Source organism: Homalodisca vitripennis, chromosome 2 (genome assembly GCF_021130785.1).
Source record: "Homalodisca vitripennis isolate AUS2020 chromosome 2, UT_GWSS_2.1, whole genome shotgun sequence".
Classification (NCBI taxonomy): Eukaryota; Metazoa; Arthropoda; class Insecta; order Hemiptera; family Cicadellidae; genus Homalodisca; species Homalodisca vitripennis.
In genome coordinates, this window is record NC_060208.1 from 171,459,099 (window position 1) to 171,478,944 (window position 19,846).

The 19,846-nt window shown below is 30.3% G+C and overlaps 2 protein-coding genes across 11 annotated transcripts in view; one reads left to right on the plus strand and one right to left on the minus strand.

The window, feature by feature from the left end:
- Positions 1 to 19,846, minus strand: part of LOC124355029 — a 52,497-nt gene that overhangs the window by 29,675 nt on the left and 2,976 nt on the right. The window contains exons 2-3 of one of the 5 annotated variants that reach the window (XM_046805931.1): positions 14,022 to 14,097; positions 2,002 to 2,141 (exon numbers count right to left, since the gene is read on the minus strand). In XM_046805931.1, the coding sequence (XP_046661887.1) occupies positions 2,002 to 2,120 (119 nt within the window). In that variant the 5' untranslated portion in view covers positions 2,121 to 2,141; positions 14,022 to 14,097. Of the gene's footprint in view, positions 1 to 2,001; positions 2,142 to 3,393; positions 3,691 to 14,021; positions 14,098 to 19,846 lie in introns of those variants that run through there. The other 4 variants (XM_046805929.1, XM_046805930.1, XM_046805932.1 and 1 more) reach the window with 4 other exon arrangements.
- Positions 7,074 to 19,193, plus strand: LOC124355030 (zinc finger Y-chromosomal protein-like). 6 transcript variants are annotated; one of them, XR_006921735.1, is made up of 3 exons: positions 7,074 to 7,284; positions 14,066 to 15,430; positions 18,026 to 19,193. XR_006921735.1 is itself a non-coding variant. In XM_046805933.1 (2 exons), exon 2 carries the CDS (start codon positions 14,066 to 14,068, stop codon positions 15,248 to 15,250), a length of 1,185 nt encoding a protein of 394 aa, XP_046661889.1. In that variant the 5' UTR covers positions 7,788 to 7,938; the 3' UTR covers positions 15,251 to 16,430. The 6 variants fall into 6 exon arrangements, 1 of the variants encoding a protein (XP_046661889.1); XR_006921733.1 differs by lacking the exon at positions 7,074 to 7,284 and adding an exon at positions 7,788 to 8,036; XR_006921732.1 differs by lacking the exon at positions 7,074 to 7,284 and adding an exon at positions 7,788 to 8,032.

Sequence of the window (19,846 nt, forward strand, 5' to 3'; positions counted from 1 at the left end):
ATTCTCAGGGGAAGTTATGTAACATTCAAAAAGCAAATTACAATTTTGTACCCAGCAGAATTTATTGCAATCACTATCTCCTCTGCAGGGGTGTAGATTAACATTGTCTACTAATTGACCAATCAGCACCTCAGTGTATCACATAGGTTAACTAACCTCACATCACTTGATTGCATGAATTGTTCTAGAATATTCTCAATACTTTTGATGTACCCAAAATCTAGCTAAGCAGCCACACACTTAGGAAAACTGCAAAACCGGTCTTAATCTGACAACAATAATCCTTACAATCACTTAACATTAAATGACGAAGTTACCTCCTATTTTATATACATCTCATTCTTATTCAAACTTAAGCTTTGGGCTGTTGTAGCAAGATGGGAACAGGTCCTCTGTCAAAAACAGACTGACATACTCGATTTGGTTCACTTGCGACAAAGGTTTACTGTCAAGCAATTATTTATGTCCTTTCGATCAATTATTCAAATAAAAAATTAATGTAAATGTCTTGATGTATAGTATCAATTAGATAGATACAATAAATGCATGGACAATGACAATAAAACAGTATGGCACAAAAGTGTACCGCTACAGGATCTCTCAAAATAATTCTAAAGGATTAATGACTAATCAATTAATTTTTCTGTTTTGAGCTTTTATATGAACACACCTTGATGATAAAGGGCTTTATAATAATGTAGACAAAGTGGTCCAAGATTGGACAAATATCAATTGAGTGTTATTTAATTTTATGTAGCCACAACTCATCTTTCACATTTCACAACTTTCACCCTAAGGGATCTTCTGCCCATCAACGAAAAGGTGCCTCTAATGAAGTTTTACATATAAACTTCAGAAATTGGTTTAAATATTCTCCCTTAACAATTTAACTCCTTCAGAACAATTGTATGGTCTTTGTTGAAATATCTCTCTCTCTCTCTCTCTCTACAACTTTCACAGCACAATAAAGACACTTCAAACCATTATTATGAACACCTGAATGGAGAGAATCTTAACATTTTCAGCTCGAATTTTCAAGCTGGGGATATTTGTTTTCTAATGAACAGTTAGCTCAACAATAACTGACAAATAAGGGATCAGAGAGTTCATAATGCCACAAGGTTAGGTTGGAGTGAAGTAATGGCAAAGACAGACAGAAATTCATAGAATCCATTTCTTACATCAAAGCAGGTGATCCAATCCACTGCAGTCTCAATAATGGATGGAATAAATAAGTTGTTATTGTTTTTACTCTCTGTCCAGGTCTAACAAACACTATAAACCATTCCATCTGCAGATTCTGGTTTTTATATTTCGGGTACAGTACAATAAGCAGACACGGTTTTTATATCGATATTGACAAACTATATTACTATTGATATAATGAACCGAAACTGATTTTTGAACAATAACTAACTTGTAGCAACTTTAAACATTTCTTCATATAATAAATGTATTGTCTTTAATAGACAACAACAAAGTCGAAAGCTAGTGGAGGACCATGAAACGAAGTTTAAAAAGTGGCATATCAGCCAACCAGCTTGCAGATAATCTATGTGAGTATTTGCACAGAAGAGAACTACGGTTTTCTAGAGAGGATGCTTTCAACAACTTTTTGGAAGCGGTTAATCATTGCTACCCAAGAGAAAATATAAATAATTAAGCATATTTCATACATTTTTTTTAATGCTACATGTTGTTATAATTTATGAGGTTTTCTTATTGCCAGTTATAATTGTTTGTTTCATCATTACAGCTTTATTATTTATGAGATTGTCACTATGTGTATTATATTATTTTTATTTAAAATATATGATTGTTATTATGACTATTATAGATATGTTGATATGATCGACAGACTTGTATTCAATATCTTAATATTAAGTATCGATGATTATGCTAATCGATATAAAATCCAGGTCCGCTTCCCTCTATTTCTAAGGGAAAGTATGTAAATATGCTAACATTTAAAATTGCACATAATGATCACAGTCAACGTACCTAATATCTTCATCTTCTATTCCATCATATAGAGCTGAGGATAAAATCCAATCCCGAGCCGTTTTGGAGAATGATGGAGAAGGATGCAGTCCGCTCACATAATCAATCTCATTCTTCATGTTTTAGCCTACTACATAGTACTGTAACAATAGAATAGGCTATATAGAGTAATTAAAAACTTAAAACTTTATACAAATTTATATAGATAATTACACTACTAAAATTTCAACTTTATATAGATTTAAAAGTGGTTAATGCTTTTTTAACGAATTTAACAAATAAATTAACTCAATCCTGGGCAAGTACTACCCTATACCATAAGTTATATAATAAATTCATTATAGTGATTACAGTAATGATTCCATTTAGTTATGATTACATAATGCTTTGATCAGCTTATTTGTCACTGAACAGAGTATGACACAGTGACACATTTGATTCATAAGGTTATAATTTATTTTTTAAGTAAAGTAAAGATGTCTTATTTTACCAGTCTCTCAGTCTAAGAAGCCCTCTCTAACACTTAACCTGGGGGCCAACGGCTTAAAGCTGACTTCCGAACCACCACCAAAGACCGGGTGGGCGGACTGCTTACAAGGAGAGGATCGCTCAGCGGTCACCCATCCAAGCAGCAGCCATGCTTAACGTTGCTTGATCTGGTTATCTTGTAATAACCATTGTACCCGCTACACTGCGCCATTGGCTATAATAAGCTAAGTTTAAATTTGTCTTAATTTAAGTTGGTGCTGGATTCACTATTTGGCTTTAGGACTATATATAGTAAAGTAAAGGTCTAATTTTACCAGGCGAAGTTAGAGCTAAAAAGCCCTCTCTAACACTTAACCATATAGGCCTCCGAGCTAGGTTTTAGAACATTAACATTGGACATTATTGATGAATGATGTATATATAATTCAAATTCTGGTAAGTTCATAGACCATGGCGCTGCAGATCCATATCAGTTCACCAAAACAATCTAATAGAATATCAGACAAAATCTATCAAAACCTAAAATTGATAAAAATACAGTAGGCTATGTACATAATTTTACAATTTGTTTATATTAGTTAAGTATATACAAATCTTAATTGTTGAATGTTGCTGAAAATAGTGAATTTATTAATATATTAACAGTTTATGAAAGACTATTCAAAAAAGAGTTTTATGGCTTAAAAATGAAGATTTAATTCCAAAAAGAGCAGTACTTAAGTTGAGTAAGGTGGATATGAAGGGAAGAGTGTAAACCGAGAAAAACATACTATTTTAATGTGTAATTTCAATTACACTTATTTACAAACATATATTCCAAATAATACAACATCAGGCCAAGATAGCAAATAGAAAATATGTACATAGTAGCAAAAACCCAAAACATTACAACCTACAACTTACAAATAATGTGTAAGAAGAGTATTGTAACAGTAATCCCAAAACATGAATTTGGGCATAAGACAATTGTTCAAATAAGCCTTAAATTAGTAGTACCAATGATTAAAATTTATAAGTTTGATGGATATAATACAACTATATTCCACATGACAACTGCCAGACGAACTGTCAAAATCGTAAACACTAACACTCATAACAACATAACCAAACCACTTACTGCAGGCCGGTTTTCAAAATTCAAATTTCAGTTGAGAGACCAATGGGCACTGAACAAGGGCGCTGCGAATAGAATCGGAGAATGCTAATGCTACTACTTAAGAGTATAGATTATATCAGGCAGTTGTAAATCCTTTTACAAAGTGCAAAAATACACTTCAAAATACATGCAAAAATTTATATGAAAAAATATTATATGAATACTTTAGAACCATACATTTAACTATTAAAAAAAATTAATATAGTTGAAAATCTGATCTACAATTACGATACTACGCATAACTCAAAAACCTATTATACCACTTCACACTGATTAAATTTAAATTAGCTTGAATTAAATTTTTATCCCCTTAAAACTATTTACATTAGAAAGTTAATGAAACTCGTCAAAAATATCTATTACCAGGCATGAGTATACATTTTATTATGTGTTATAAGTGCTTATATTTTACTATTAAAATTTGATGTATGTACCTATCCAATTATTTATGCCGGCCTCCTGTAATTGCATTATTTTGAAGGTGAAAAATGTCGTACCTAAGTCGATCTGTCATTTTAGTTCATTAAGGAGGATTCTCGTTTTTTATTTATTTATACAAAGTTACTAGTAGGTTTTTATTTGGTAAATTAAATAATAAAACAGTAATTTAGAGTAATCAATTTTATCTAGGTTGATGAAGCACGAAGAAACAAGTTGGTACGGGTAAGGAGGAAGAAATATAGATCAAGGTCAATTGAATAAGAGACAAATACGAAAAGGAGAGGTCAATTATAGGTTTGAAGGAATCGTAGGTATTGAATGCACAATCAATGTCTGAAGCATCGAACAAAAGTAGAGCAGTTTGGAGAATCATTGTAGAGTATATTGGAGGTCTTGTAGAGTTCATTGTGAATAATATAGATGTTAAAATACTGTGTCAAGTATATTTTTAGATCTTAGTAAGGTCTTTGACTGTCTTGGACATAATTTATTTCTATCTATATTAAAAGTCTTGGGGATGCATGGCGTGACAGCAAAATGGTTTCACAGTTATTTTTCTAACCGAAGCCAAATTGTTTAAACAAAAGGAACGACACATGGAGAAACGAGAACCGTTAAATCTGAGAGAGCAGCTATGGAGAGGTGTCTCCCAAAGGTCTGCCCTAGGACCAGTCCTGTTTGTGCTCTTCCAAAATATATTCAAGACTATAGTTACACTTTAACGTTTGCTGATGACACAGTTTAACTGACTTTTGATAGCGCCACAGAGCATCTAGAAATCAAAAGTTTTATATTTGTCAACTTAGCACAAGAATACTGTCATTGGTATTCAACGTAACCAAGACCAAACAGCTTATACCGAGAAGACAGAAAAACGAGCTATTGTCATTGCCAAACTTACAGCAAGTCTATACAACAAAACATCTAGGTGTAATTATAGATGAATGCTTGTCGTGGACCACCCACCTGGAGTTCTTATGTAGCCAAATGTAGCTATCTTTGTATGCAATTACTACTACGAAGAACTAGAACAAACTCCACTGTAGAGGCAGTTAAATTCGCATAATATGCACTTTTTGAAAGTCGTGTAAAATATGGAATTTTGGGTTGAGGAGGCACATCAGTAGAGAATCTCCAGAGAGTTTTAGTCTTACAAAAGCGTGCTGTAAGGATACTAGCTGGGATGAAGGCAAGAGAGTCATGCAAGAATGCAGGGAATGGGAATACTCATAGCACCCTCCATCTATATAATTAAAGTAATGATGTATGTTGTATAGAGAATTCACAGATATTATCTACATCCATCAACATAATACAAGACACTCCCAACAGTTTACTCTACCTACACATCGCCTAACACTCATCTAGAGAAAGCCGTGCTATGCAGGAGCCAATATTTTAAATGCCCTACCAACAATTCTCAAGAATAGTCTACCAAAAACTCTAAAGAAGAAGCTGAAAGAGTGGTTCATTGACAAATCTTTTTACTCCATTGATGAATTTGTGTACTCAAACTATAAAACTCTGTAATTATTTAACATTGTATGTTTATTTTTTAGTATTTGTTTTAGTAAGTTAATATGATGCACTTTCTAAATTTTATGTTTATGAAATAACGAGGACTGAAATTATTCACATTGTGCTAATCAGGTGTTTATAATACTCTAAAATACGTATACCGATCATGAATTTTCACTTTGGGCTTAGAGTATTAACAGGTAATGTAGACAACTCAGATCTATATTTTATTAGGTTTAGAATTAGCTGGCGCTCTGTAGTAACATTATATGGCGAGCGACGTTCAGGGGTGAAGTATTTACTATTATGGCGGTATTTATATACATATTTTATGCATCATCACTATCAGTTTTTATTGGGATATAATTTCTTAAAATGGCACTTTATTTGAAATCTAGTTTTTAAAAACACTTTTAATTAGTTATAAAATGTTATCAAAATGCAGCATCATTTACAAGTAAAGGTTCAATTTCATTACAATCCAGTTTAGTTAAGAGTTAGTTTTAACCAACATATTAATATGGTTGAAACTGAATTAAACTGTAGATATTAAGATATATTTAACTGTACATATTAATATAAATTCAATTAGGTTTCATTAAATTAAATTTGACCTCCCCGTAAACTAATGGTTATAGTCTCGGCTCTCTAACCTAGATATCACGGGTTCAAATCCCGGGGAGGTCCAATCATGTACTTTGTACTTTAAAAACCAGTGCACTTCGAAGCCGGCATAGCCGATGCTGAGGCTTAAATGAGATTAAAAAAAAATAATAAAATAAAATTTGAATGCGTTATAATAAAAATGAAACAAAAGCCATAGAGTATAAAAGAAATGGCAAAAGTCACTGGTCAGACAATGGCCGCGAGGACTCCTTCACTGCATGAGTGTAATTAAAATAAATTGTCTTGTAATTTAAGATATAAGCCAATTAGCATTTTGTATACACAATACAAACATTTTGATACTAATACATCACTGTAAAACATCATTTAAATTCAAATGAAACGTTTTATTTTATTAGTTGAATTAATATTTATTTAAGTAATGACGAGTTTAAAGTATACATCTTTACCATCTGAAAAGCACGCAATATAGTATGTATCAATCTAAGTAACAAGAAGTCGCATAAACAAGAACAATAATGAAATCTAATCATATTAATACATAACATGCTCTGGTTTCCTAATCAAGAGTTAAGAAATAATTATAACAGAGCGAACGATATAGCAATAATTACAAAGATCCATAATTCTAGAATATGAACAATTAAGAGAAAACTATTATAATAATTTTAGATTACATTAATTTTACTCTACTTATTGATTGAATGAAATGCATTGATGATTATACATATTTTGTTACTGTCTCTCAACATTATAGGTACAGTACTGTGGCATACATAAACATTAACTTGGACTCTTTTTTAAAAACCACAATCGTCCTAGTTTCTCTTGGAACCTTGAAGTCCGCCATAGCCGGAATTTCAGGGCAGTCAGAGAGTCTAGATTTCTAATTAACCTTCTTTTATGAAGGAGAAATAACTGGAGAGTTGCAATCACAACGCTCACAATCATCTTGATGACTCTTGTTTAAACTTTGTACACAGTTTCAATTCGAATCTTGAAGTGAAGATGCCATACCAGTGATGCGTATTCCAGAATAGGTCTGGTAACTGGTAAGTGATTTCTGTTGAGTCAGTACAATTGGGAGATTGGAAGTCTTTAAAAGTTTGCAGGATGAATATTGTGACTGTACGTCTTTTTGCAATCACTAAGTAAAGAAAACATCTATGATATATAATAATTCATAGCATTATGAATAAGAAATTAAAAATAAAATTATTACTGTACCTATTTATTATATTTTATTCCCTGACATATACGCTGTTATCTGATAAACAGTCAACATTGCAGTTACGGTATAGAGTAAATATAACATTTTAAAAGCAAAACTCTTGTCGCAGTTAAAAAATTACAATTTTCCAATTACAATTACTTTTGATTACTGAAGAATTGTGTATTTTCTTTTACTGTAATAGTTTATTTTATAATAAAAGTATTCCCTCCTTCAATGAAAAATCTTGTTTCAGTAAGCATGTTTTTAAGAACCCAAAAAAACACAAAGTACTCCGAAGTCTTTCAGATACATATTCTAATAGCCAATAGCAGTGATCTGTACAGGTTGATGTTTGTTGGTCTGGCCTTGATAACGAACGAAAAACGAAAAAATATGACCATCTTTTAAATGTAACCATAACATAACCATAAATTGGTGAAAACAGAACATTCACATAACAATATAGAATGTTATTGTGATTTGGATAAATAAGGTATTAATGATTTATTATTGATAATTATATCTTTCTTGGCTTATATAATATTTGTTGTCCCTCAATGATTGAAGATTACTGTGTTTAGTTTGAGGTAGGTAAGTAAAGTATTGTCTTAAGTTAGGCCTACCTGCAATTAACTCAAAATAGGTATAGAATTATAGGTTTAATTTGTAAATCTATAAGGCCTTCGATATAATATATACTCAGTAGTGATGGAAAGAACGGGTCTTTGGATTTGGGATCATCTGGCTCATTAGATCAGATCACTGACGTGACACTCTGCTCAATCAGATCATGTGTAAACCAATTAAAAATAAATAATTAATTTAGTAAATTATTTGATCTTGATGCAATCAATTATATTAGTTAAAATAATAAATTTTGTTTTTGTTATTAAAAATATAATGTAAACAGTTAATTTAATTGTTTTTCGTCCTGTGTACTGTACCTTGAAATGTAACTGGTAAAAAAAAATCATAGTTAGTAATTATATGTACATTAAAATAAATGTTAATAGCTCAAAGGCTTTGTAAGTGAAGTACAATAGTTTTCAACAAAGTGTAATTGTCCATAATAAATTCAGATTTTAAACAGTTTTCTTCTGTTTAGCAGATTACTCAGATCTTAAAGAACTACAAGAAACGGAGAATTTTAAACTGACTGGCAACCCTCAGCTCATGGGTTGCGATGCAATGGTTCATTTAATCAGGATTTTGCTCACCAAATGACCCGGCTCATTTAATGACATGATCTGATGGATCAAGATTGTTTCGTGACCCGGATCAGTGAGCCAGTTCGCTCATGATCTGCGCATCACTATTGCCTTTTCTTAATAAAGTTTTCGTGAAACTTATGGCCATTTACTTTGTATATGTTATTAATCCTACAATTGCTTTGCTGTTTTACGATTAATTTTTTAGAGAATTTCCACTTGAAAACATGTAAACCTTGCATTCGAGACACTAGCTAACATGATCTAAAGCCAGCATTGAAATAGTAATAATGTTAATCCTTTAAAGTAAACATTAGGGTAATTATTTATCATTACTACAACTTAAATTTCTTAAATATTAAAATATATTACAAAGTGAACATTTTTAATGAGATCTGAGACAAAAACAGGTGTCCGAAAGATAAAATAACCAAAATAACTGTTAACTGTAACCATAACATAACTATAAATTGATGAGAACATAAAATTCACATAATAACAGAGGATGTTATTGTGATTTGGATAAATAAGGTATTGATGTTATTAATGATTTATTATTGATATTTATATCGTTCTTGGCTTGTGTTTAGTTTGAGGTAGGCCTAACTGCAATTCTGAGTAAATACTAGTGATGAGAGAATCAAATACATAATCGAATATTATTCTAATACAGGCCAGGTATTCAAATGCCTCAATATGAATTCGAATACTTTTGAAATGAATACAATTTCTATGGAAGAATCTAATTCAAACCTACAGTATTAATTAATTTGGACTAATAGTATTCAAATAACACTATATTGGAATAAGTAATTACAAATTTTTAAACTTGATAAAATGTATAATTGTAAAAATTTTAAATTAATAAATACATTTGTAAATAATAAAAACAAAATGAATGTTTATTTCACGTTGTTGTGTATAAACAAAATATGATTGAGATTTTTGGCTTCAATATATTTCTACGATCATTGGTAACAAAACCTGAAGTAGAAAAGAATCATTCAGTTGGGACTAAAGTAGCAAGTAACAAATTTTTTTTTTTTCTGAAGTTCATAAATTATGGGTATGACATGTTAGTAGGAGGCACAAAAAGGCAAAGGATATTCCCACCTTTTTTGGCAGGGCAATCCTAAATAACCAAAAACAGTGGATTACAGGAAGGAAGTAAGACAAGTCCAGACTCGTTTGTTAGAAATACTCAACACAAGTAAAGTATTCAAATACAATGGTGCTTTTGAATATACTGAATTCAAGTCTTTGAAGTATTCGGTTCTCCCATCACTAGTAAATACTCAGAATAGGTATAGAAATATAGGTTTAATTTGTAAATTGGTACTTTGGGATTATACCGACCACACCAGTATGAAGAACACAAAAATATAAATTTATAGAAATAGACATGATAGAACGAAAAAAACAACTCTTTAATTGCAAAATTACAAACTTACAAGCATTTCCAGGTATTGTGATCGGTATTTTTGTCGCTGTTATCTTATCTTTCTCGAGAATCCCGATTACGGCAGGCAGCGCGGCATCACATGATTTGCACTGTACATAATTGCCTTTCCATTACAATTCAATTTATATTTCTGATCAGCCCCTCTAGAATTTGATATTTTACTGATAGGTACTATCTCGAGGGATGTTTTTCTTTCCTTGACCGAAGGTGCTGCCGAAGCCCGCGCTGATGGCCGGAGGCACTCGCATTTTGGGTGGCGGAATGTGATCAAGAATAAAAACAAGTTTTGAGTGTTTTTTCAATAAAGAGTTTAGTTTTAGTTTGGTAATGTTTGTTTTTGTTGAATTTTTGTGTTTGGACAAATGTAGAGGTAAAACACGGAAGTACAACAAAGCGACGAACCAGCTGAACGGGCGGCGAGACTCTGCAATCACGTTATCTACTAGACCGCTCGATTTTGACCTCTGTCTGAGGATGGGGAGGGGTTTGCGATAAGACAATTTCTGTTTTATATTGACGAAATATTGTTCTACGCTAATCTAGTAATCAGTAGAAGCAAAATGTCAAATAACGATTCATGTCTGGGTGTGGTCGGTATAATCCCAAAGTACCTGTAAATCTATAAAGTTCTTCAATATAATATATATAGCGTTTTCATAACAAGTTTAGGATGAAACTTATGTCCATTTACTGTGTATATGTTATTAATCCTTCAGTTGCTGTGTTGTTTTCTGCTTAATTTTCTAGACAATTTCCATATGGAAAAATGTAAACATTTTGTTTGGGACACTTGCTAACATGATCTAAAGCCAGCTAAAATAGTAATAATGTTCATTATTAAATGTAAACATTTGGGTAATTCTTTACAATCACTACAACTTCAATTTCTTTAATATTAAAATATATTACAAAGTGAACATTTTAAATTACATTTGAAACAAAAACAGGTGTCAGAAATATAAAATAACAAAAACAATTATGCAAATAAGTTGTAATTCTCTGTCCTTATCTAGTATTTGTTATATAATGACCTGCCAACTTCAAAGGTTTTAAACTAATAAAATATACCAGAAAGCAAACTTGTTTAATAACTCTTCAGATGACTGCAGGTGTCCAAAGATGGTGCAGTTCTGTAAGAGGCCAACAAAACAATTAATTCTAAATATCTATATTATCAAATTAAACCTAATATTGTTATTTCTATTTGTATAAATATAATTTGTTTACAAAATAAATAGCGATGGAGATAGCGGGACAGTCATATCTTATGAATTACCATTTTATTTATGAAAATATCATAAGTACACAAAAAGAGTGTTACATTTTTCAAAAGCAAGGTTTCATGCCTAAAACAGCAAATTGTAAAGTGTCCAATGATGAGTTGTCTATAGCCTATATTAGTTTGTACAGTCTTTTTCATTTATACTAAATAAACTACTATAATATTGACATAATACAATCAATAATGGTTTTTTATCGATATTTAAATTCGATTGTTTTGCCGGTCTCTTGTGGAACTGCACCCAAAAAACAAAATAATCTGAAAAACATATTTAAAAAATCTTGAATGAAGCAAACTAATCCTCTTCCCCCATCTATTATTTTTTATTATGTGACAAGTCAAATTCAATTATATTATGTCCTCAAAACTCTACAATGATGTGAATGTTGGTAGTATTATATAGGCACTGGATAAAAATATTTTTCAAGGAAAATTGTGATTTTATTTTTTTATATACATTGTAATAGAAGAAAACCATGTTAATGAAAATTGGTGTCAAACAAATGACGAAACAAATTATGCTAGACACCAGTATGATGTGATATCTTACAAGATTCCTAAAAATGGATTGGCACCTAGTTCAAATAATTTTTCTTTATAAATTAACAACGGTTATCCAATAACTTTGAATGATTGTCATAGCGATACATGACCTGACTAGATTAGAAATGCTCCTGGCCATCAGAGCAGACTTAGGCGTCATTCTGCATTTTTCATTATTAACACTTTAAGTGCCAAGAATCAATTTAGTTGGCTTACAAGTAATTGTGAGAAGTGCAGAAAGCTGACTAGATCGGTTTTTTTAAGATTATTTACTCTTTCCAACACCTGTAATCATTGCATATGTTATTAAAAATGTAATATATTTCAAGAGAGATAAAAATTGAAGTTGATATATCCTGTAATATAAATATGATAAAAGGGCAAAGGTTTACATTGTTTGATTTACTTTTTATTTTATTTTGTCTTTGTAACACCTGTTTTTGTCTCAGATGTAATTTAAAATATTCACTATATATTTCATTATTAAAGAAATTAAAGTTTTAGTAATTGTAGAGAATTACACTGTTTTTCTTCGTCAAAGTACTGAAAGAATTATTGTCCAAATATGGAAAGAATGACTTGTTAAATATATTGAATGAATGACTCGTATAATATATTACAGTTTTTACCATTTGATTTGTTTGGCTTTACCAAATTTTTTACATAGCCCTGGAGATGAGCAAGACATTACTATTATACTTTCATTAGATTTTATAGATAGATATTTTTTACATCCAAATACACACAATTTGGGAATAAAGGGGTTAAGTTATATAATTATTTGCACAAACTCTCAAATAATAATAATATTGTAGTATAACTTTTAAAATAGTTTAAAATGTTTGATGGAATTTTTAAAATTCGTTTGATATTTTTTGCCAATTATTTTGGTAGTTAAAATATAAATTTAACTGAAATTAGCGTGATGGTATATATAAATATCAAAACACAACAACAGTATAATTAGACAGTGTGACAGAAACTACTGTCATGCTACGAACTACGTCACACTACATCAATTGTCATCATTATGAATAGTCCTTCCAGCTCGATTGGAAGAAGTAGGTAGATTTCGTGAAAAGTGAAACATTTTAATTTATTTCTAATGGAATTTACGAGTACTCATATCTTGAAAACTGTTCAAAATAAAATTGTTTGTGACAAAAAGTTTAGGAAATTTTATATGCATTCCAATACACCTTTAATTTGTTTAGTTCCAAAAGTTTATGTATGTTGTGAATTTTTTTAATTCAAAAGGTTGTCTTATTAGAATGTAATGTACCAAGGTGGTTAATGGCCCTAGCCAAGACACACACACACACACACACACACGCGCACGCACGCACGCACACACATATTATATATATATATATAGCTCCAATATAAAAATTCTGTAAACGGGAGTTTATAGTACTAATTAGGGGGACAAAAGAATTATTTTCAAAATGGGGATGCCCACCCCCATGCCCCCCCAATACCCAAAGCAGTTTTGAATTGGCAACTAATACCTTGTGACGCCTCAAATAGAAGCTCATAAAAAATGAGCTTCATATATATGAATTGTGCAATTCTACTATATTATGTAACTATTCATAAAGATCAAATAGTCTATCCTCTGTCAACTTTAATGTGATAATATAAATTAAAAAGCACAAAATGTTTCTACTTCAAAAAAAATTGTTTTTTTGCACATTTAAAGATTTGTGATTCTAATAAAGTATTACTTTTAAATTTGAAATTACTGCTTTTTAAAATTCAAATTTTAAATGTTTCCACTTTACACAATTTTTTATATCAAGCTTAAAATTCATATTTTTATATTAGATATGTAATAAACAATTAACGATAAATATCTTCAGTTTGCTCCAGAATTTTAATTGTATTCTTTCCAATAATTTATCACAAAGGGTGTTTCTCATTTTTAAACTTTGCACTTTGCAGAGCATTTCCTAAAGCTTTGAATACACCAACAACTAGATCCTATTAACCTAAAAATTTTGCTAAGTTGTAAGTTGTTTCTTAATGCTATAGTAAACAAATTAACAAGGAGCAGACTTTTTGATCAACTTATGTAGTTTTACCAGATTTAATTAATTTTCCATTGAAAGTTTCTTTTATTTTCCAGATGAAAACTCAAAATCGTCAGGTTTGTGAATTCTGTAACAAACAGTTTGCATCATTTTCAAATCGCAACAAACATATAAAGAATATTCATATGAAGACTGCTGATGATGAACCTAAAATTAAACTACTATGTACGCAGTGTGGCATGCAGTTTTCGGCTAAATCCAGCTTACAGCGTCACATGGATACAGTACATTCTTTTGAATCTGCAAAATGTTATTATTGTCACAAATGCACTTTTAAAACCCTTCGCTTGTATTCTCTGCAGAGACATATCTTAGGAGTTCATGATAGTGGCAAGGATCAACTGAAAACTTTACCAAATCCATTCAAGTGCAGTATTTGTGGTGTTCAGTTTCAGTACTCAACCAGTCTGAAGCGTCATGAGAAGAAAACTCATAAAATTGGTGATGTTCCTTCCCGTCAGATTAAAATTAAGTGTCCAGTTTGTAGCTTTACTGCTTGTGGCATTGGTTGTGTAAAATCCATACATGATCATTTTAAAAATGTTCACAGTATTGAAATAACTAAAGAGAATCTTTACTTTGACTCTCTAGAGAAATTTTATACTTGGAAAAAAGACACGGAAAAGAAAACAACAAGTTTCTTTTGTAAAGCATATTCAAACTCTCGAATGTTACTGTATCGCTGTCATAGATGTGGAATGTATAGAAAACGTGGAACAAACAAACGTAAACCAAAAACTAAAGGATCTTGTAAAATGAATGCTTTTTGTCCAGCCAGAATTAAAGTTAAAGTGTTAGAAAACCAGTCTGTAAATGTCATATATATTTCAAATCATGTAGGCCATGAAAATGAATTGAAGCACCTTCATTTAACAAAAGAAGATAGAAGTAAAACTGTTACTACAGTAGTAACAAAAGATTCATGTAAGAAAGTTTTTAAAAGAGTTAAAAATGCTCTCACAAAAAGGTCCAAACCAAATAAGTCAAAAAGAATCCAGTTGATGAATGAAAGTAATACTGTAACAACTGAGAAAGCTGTCACCCTTAATAATGAACTAAACCAACCTAATTTCCTGAGTATTGCAGCTTGGATCCAAGAGTTCAATATGGCTGAGGAAATTGTGTTGTTAGTAAATGGAGAAGAAGAAACTGAAGAACATCTAGTAGTAGAACTAATAGATGAAGATCCTACTTGTATAGGAGAAATAATCTTAGACTAGTCAAATTGTCAAGAAAAAATACGTACTGTGAGGAGGGAGATATGGCAGATGAATTAGAAAGTATGAATATTAAAACAAAATATAGAAATCACTGAAGGTATCAAAGTATTTCTATGTTACTGAAAACAGTCCGTGTCTAAGCAAAGAGCAGCACAGTCAGGTCGCAAAATAAGAGTAAAGGTAACCAAATAATGCTAATAATACTTCACACTATAATATTTATTAATTTAAAATCTAATTACACTTAGAAGCAATACATTTACTTAAATGCTCCTCCTTTCTTACATGTATCCAAGCCTTTATCTGTTCCATTTTTCCACTTTTCATAAATGCTCTCTTCTTGAAATCTCCCTCAATATCTCAACTCGCCTCACTCTCACTATCACCGTGTACTTAATCTGCTCCCTCTTACTTTCTCTTAAGTTTAGTCTGCTATTTCTAACCATTCTTTGATCACTATTCTTAACCTATCACCACATCAACCTGTTCTATGCCTATTGCCTTTTGTTTTCTGCTACTGTATGCCTTCTATCCCATATACTAAACTTTCTTTCATCATAGTACCTTTAAATTTCACCCTTGAATCAAATATTTTTCCTCTTCATTTTTGTTTTCTTCTTGTGAAGGGGCTAAAAAGTACAAAGATGCATTCCAAAATCACCAAGAACAATCAAAATTCATGTCATAGTTAATGTTCAACATTGTTGAAATTCCCCTAATGCAGCATCTAACAGATACGCCAAAATCTAAATTAGTGGCCGTTTTAAGAAATGGAAAGACATGACAAGTTTATCAACGTTACCTTTATATATTTTAATAAATGGTACCATATAAATGTGAATGGTACCAATATTGTACAGTATTAAAAAATATTCCTAGGAAAGGATTTTTCAACTTCTGTCAAAATGAACCAAATGAAACATTTATTACCCTTCTTTCTTATGACAATGTTTAATTAAATCATCTATATAGTCTATATTGTGGGTACAATGTATAGAGTTTAAATCAATGTCCAAGTTATAGGCCTTGCTCAATAAGATCTTTGTTCAGTTTATAATGAGTAATGTAGTAATTAGTAATGTAAGTTGATTCCAACTAAAATATTTCTAAGTTACTGGGAGGCAATTGAATGTATCCTTTTATAAAAAAAATAAAGTTAATATAACGTTTTACACACTAATCTTTTAATCCTTTGAATGCCAATGTCCAATTTTACTGGATGTCAAAAGTTGTATGAAAAGTGTCAATGTCCGATTCTAACGGACGTCAAAAGTTGGCCAAAAAGTGCCAACATCCGATTTTACCAGATGTTCGGGAAAAAAAATCACTAAAATCAAACACTTTATAGTTTTAAACTAATATCATATAAAATTGTTTGTGACGAACTGTTCTTTTCAAAATAAATTGTTATAGTACACTTCCAATCAATTTACTTTAACAAAAATCAATCTAGAACTCACATATAAACATTTTTGGTTGACGTGGCTGCTGGAAACAATGTGACATTAGTTTCTTAAAAGTGGTGTAAGTCACTCATTATTGAGGATAATGATATACATTTTTCAAGATTTATAGACAATTGAAAACCCTTTCCAGTGATATGGACAAAGAAAAGGATATGAATTTTTGAGTTATGCCAATTTGGTTGAAAAATAAAATTTAAATAAATTCTGGAATTGTTTTAAGTAAGTCCATTTTTGGTATTCCTAAATTTAATTTGATGGTAACTTTGTTATTTTATGTTAATTAGGCAGTTTTCAGAGAAAAATTAACAAAAATTATGTTGATAGCTTATAAAATAACAAGCTGTGAATTCTTTACTGAAACCTTTCAAAATGCCCTCAAAAGGGCTGACACTTTTAGGTGCACCCACTCAATAAATACTTGGCACTCAAAGGGTTTACACTATCAATGTTGAATTTACACTTAAAAACCACTGTTATTTTTTTTAATATTCTCAGGAAAAGATATTAATCATCCCAAAATAAAAGAAAGTTTTGAAATAAAATTAACTTAAAAGCACTGTTTTCACAAAAACCAAATAAAATAAAATTGTATTATATTTCAAAAAATCTCATAAAAATAAAATCATCGTATACTGTAAGTTCTTTCAAATCAAAATTAAAAATTATTTTCAAACAAAAAATAGTATCATTGTTGTATTAAAAAACTATCACTAACAGTTTTTAAACTAATAAATGGTCTTAAACTCCAAATAATTAGCGCAAAGAATAAAGCAGTAAAATTGAGTATTACTATATAACTAGAACGTATCGTAGAAACACTATTATTTCTCACAGAATCAAATTTCTCTTTAAATTTTCAATTCAGTTGATGCAAAACTCAACATACACTATGATTCTTTCTCTTGCCCATATAATAATTATTACATACAGTTTGTAGACTTTCTTTTAAATATATAAATTAATAATCCAAAATACACAAAAACCTCTACATTAGTATTGAGAATCCTACTTTTATTAATTAACGAAAATCTAAAATAAAATAAACACTTACGCAATATCCCATACAGGTCTGGTTGGATAAAACTAAAATCAAAGTAAATGTATATACATACACGACTACTGGAAGCGGCCGCAATCTTATAGCCGCAAAACCTATTTTTGTATTTGTATTGTACCAATTTATTGTTGTTTTTATATTCGCTTGTCTACTTTTTACTTATTTACAAACTAATTGTTCAATATTGTTAATTTAAATAATGATACGATCTCATCAGTTTATGTTCTATGAAGTTTTATTTTTTGATTTCAGGAGGTGGACAACAATGTTATTATGGCATAATAGAAAAAAATGTAATTTTCATTGTGTTACAAATTAAGGGATTGGTAGAAAAGTTTTCCCTTGACAAATTTTAAGAATTTTCACATATGAAGTTTACTTAACTGCTACTTGTCATCTGGATCCAAACATAGTGTTAATTGAACACACATTTATATTTAAAAAATGTATCATAATTGCTTTATTTAACACAGGAAAATCTCGATTATCCGCTGGGTTGATTGGTGCTAATATCATAGATAGACAAATTTTGTGAATAATCCGTAAAACTGTCGATAGTGGTTAGAAATGGCCAGAATTTAAAATGGTTAGAACTTGACTTAATTCAGTTAATATTTACAACAACAAAAACAGACAGCACTTATAATTACTACAAAATAATGTACTCATCTGAAAATATAAAATTGTGCTTGAATCAAACAAAACTAGATTATGTATTATAGTTCTCTTAAGTCTTTAATAAGTTATTCATAAAACAGTCGGCTAAGTACTTGTTTTTATTTTTATTACAAGTACCTTTTTTGTTAGTGAAAGTCTTAAAATTGTTTCCGTAAATTCTATTTTTTTAGGTAAATTTTTATCACAGATGTCACAGATAATTCACAAAAAAGATAATTGGGTGGCGGATAATCGAGCCAACTGTATTTACATATCAACTCTTTATTTTACAATGCAAAGATAGGCTTAAATAATCCTTTCTTTGCTTAGCCTTAACATTTAAGTTTTATTATAAACTTTACAAGGCATAAAAAATTATAGAATACAATTTAATTAACTTTGTTATGAGAAACATTTTAATTTATTGTATCCAAAAATGTAGGAAACCAAAAAAGTAATTTTATACTTTTATTGTTAAATAAAGTAACATTCTAGATGTCTGTTTATTTAAATACCCAAGATATTTTACAGTACAGTGTGTCATAATTATAATTTATTTCCCCAATTTAACATACTAACTGCTACAGTATTCACTATCCTTGTTAGTCTTTAGTGTCAGCACTTAAAATGTAATGTGGCAGAGCACTGTGATAATTTTGAAGTTATGTTTGAGGTATGATGATGTCACTGTCACTCGATGGGATTTTGCTGAGCGATATTCAATATTTTTACATTGGTCTTATGTATAACCATGGTGGCAATAATAAAATAGAATAAATAAATTTTTAAACAAATTGAGTACAATTATGTATATGAGGTTTCAACATGTGACATTTTTATTCATAGAGGTAAAAGAGTAATAGAGTAAATTTATACATTTGTGACAAGATTTCGCTTTTAGTTATTAAGGTTATCAAACTTTTATTATTTTATCATTGCTATGAAACTTAATAATTGAAAATGTGAATGTATCATGTGGCAAGATGTCTCGAGAAAGATGTTATCTGTAAACTTTTAATTTTGCATGAAACTTTATTTCTACATAGATAAAATGGACTTTCTTGAGTGCATGTCTACCGATGGAATTTGGCTGAGCGTTATTCAAGCCTATAACGCTGGAGGCTGTCACAATTTCTCTTTTATCTGTTGGGGGATGTAAATATTTCTTTCTGTATGATTGTACGTCTATCTATCTGAACGCATAATATATTATGCATGAAATGAGCTATAGGTTGGACATTTGCAATCTCAGTGAATCTTGTTACGTGACACATGTGACATACTCGTACCTTGTTCTTATATCTAAGCATTGCATATGCAAAAATTGTTCAATTTTGTGTGAATGAGTATAAAAGATCTTTACAAACTTTTAACAATTTATTATATTAATTATGGGATATAGAATTATGTAATGCA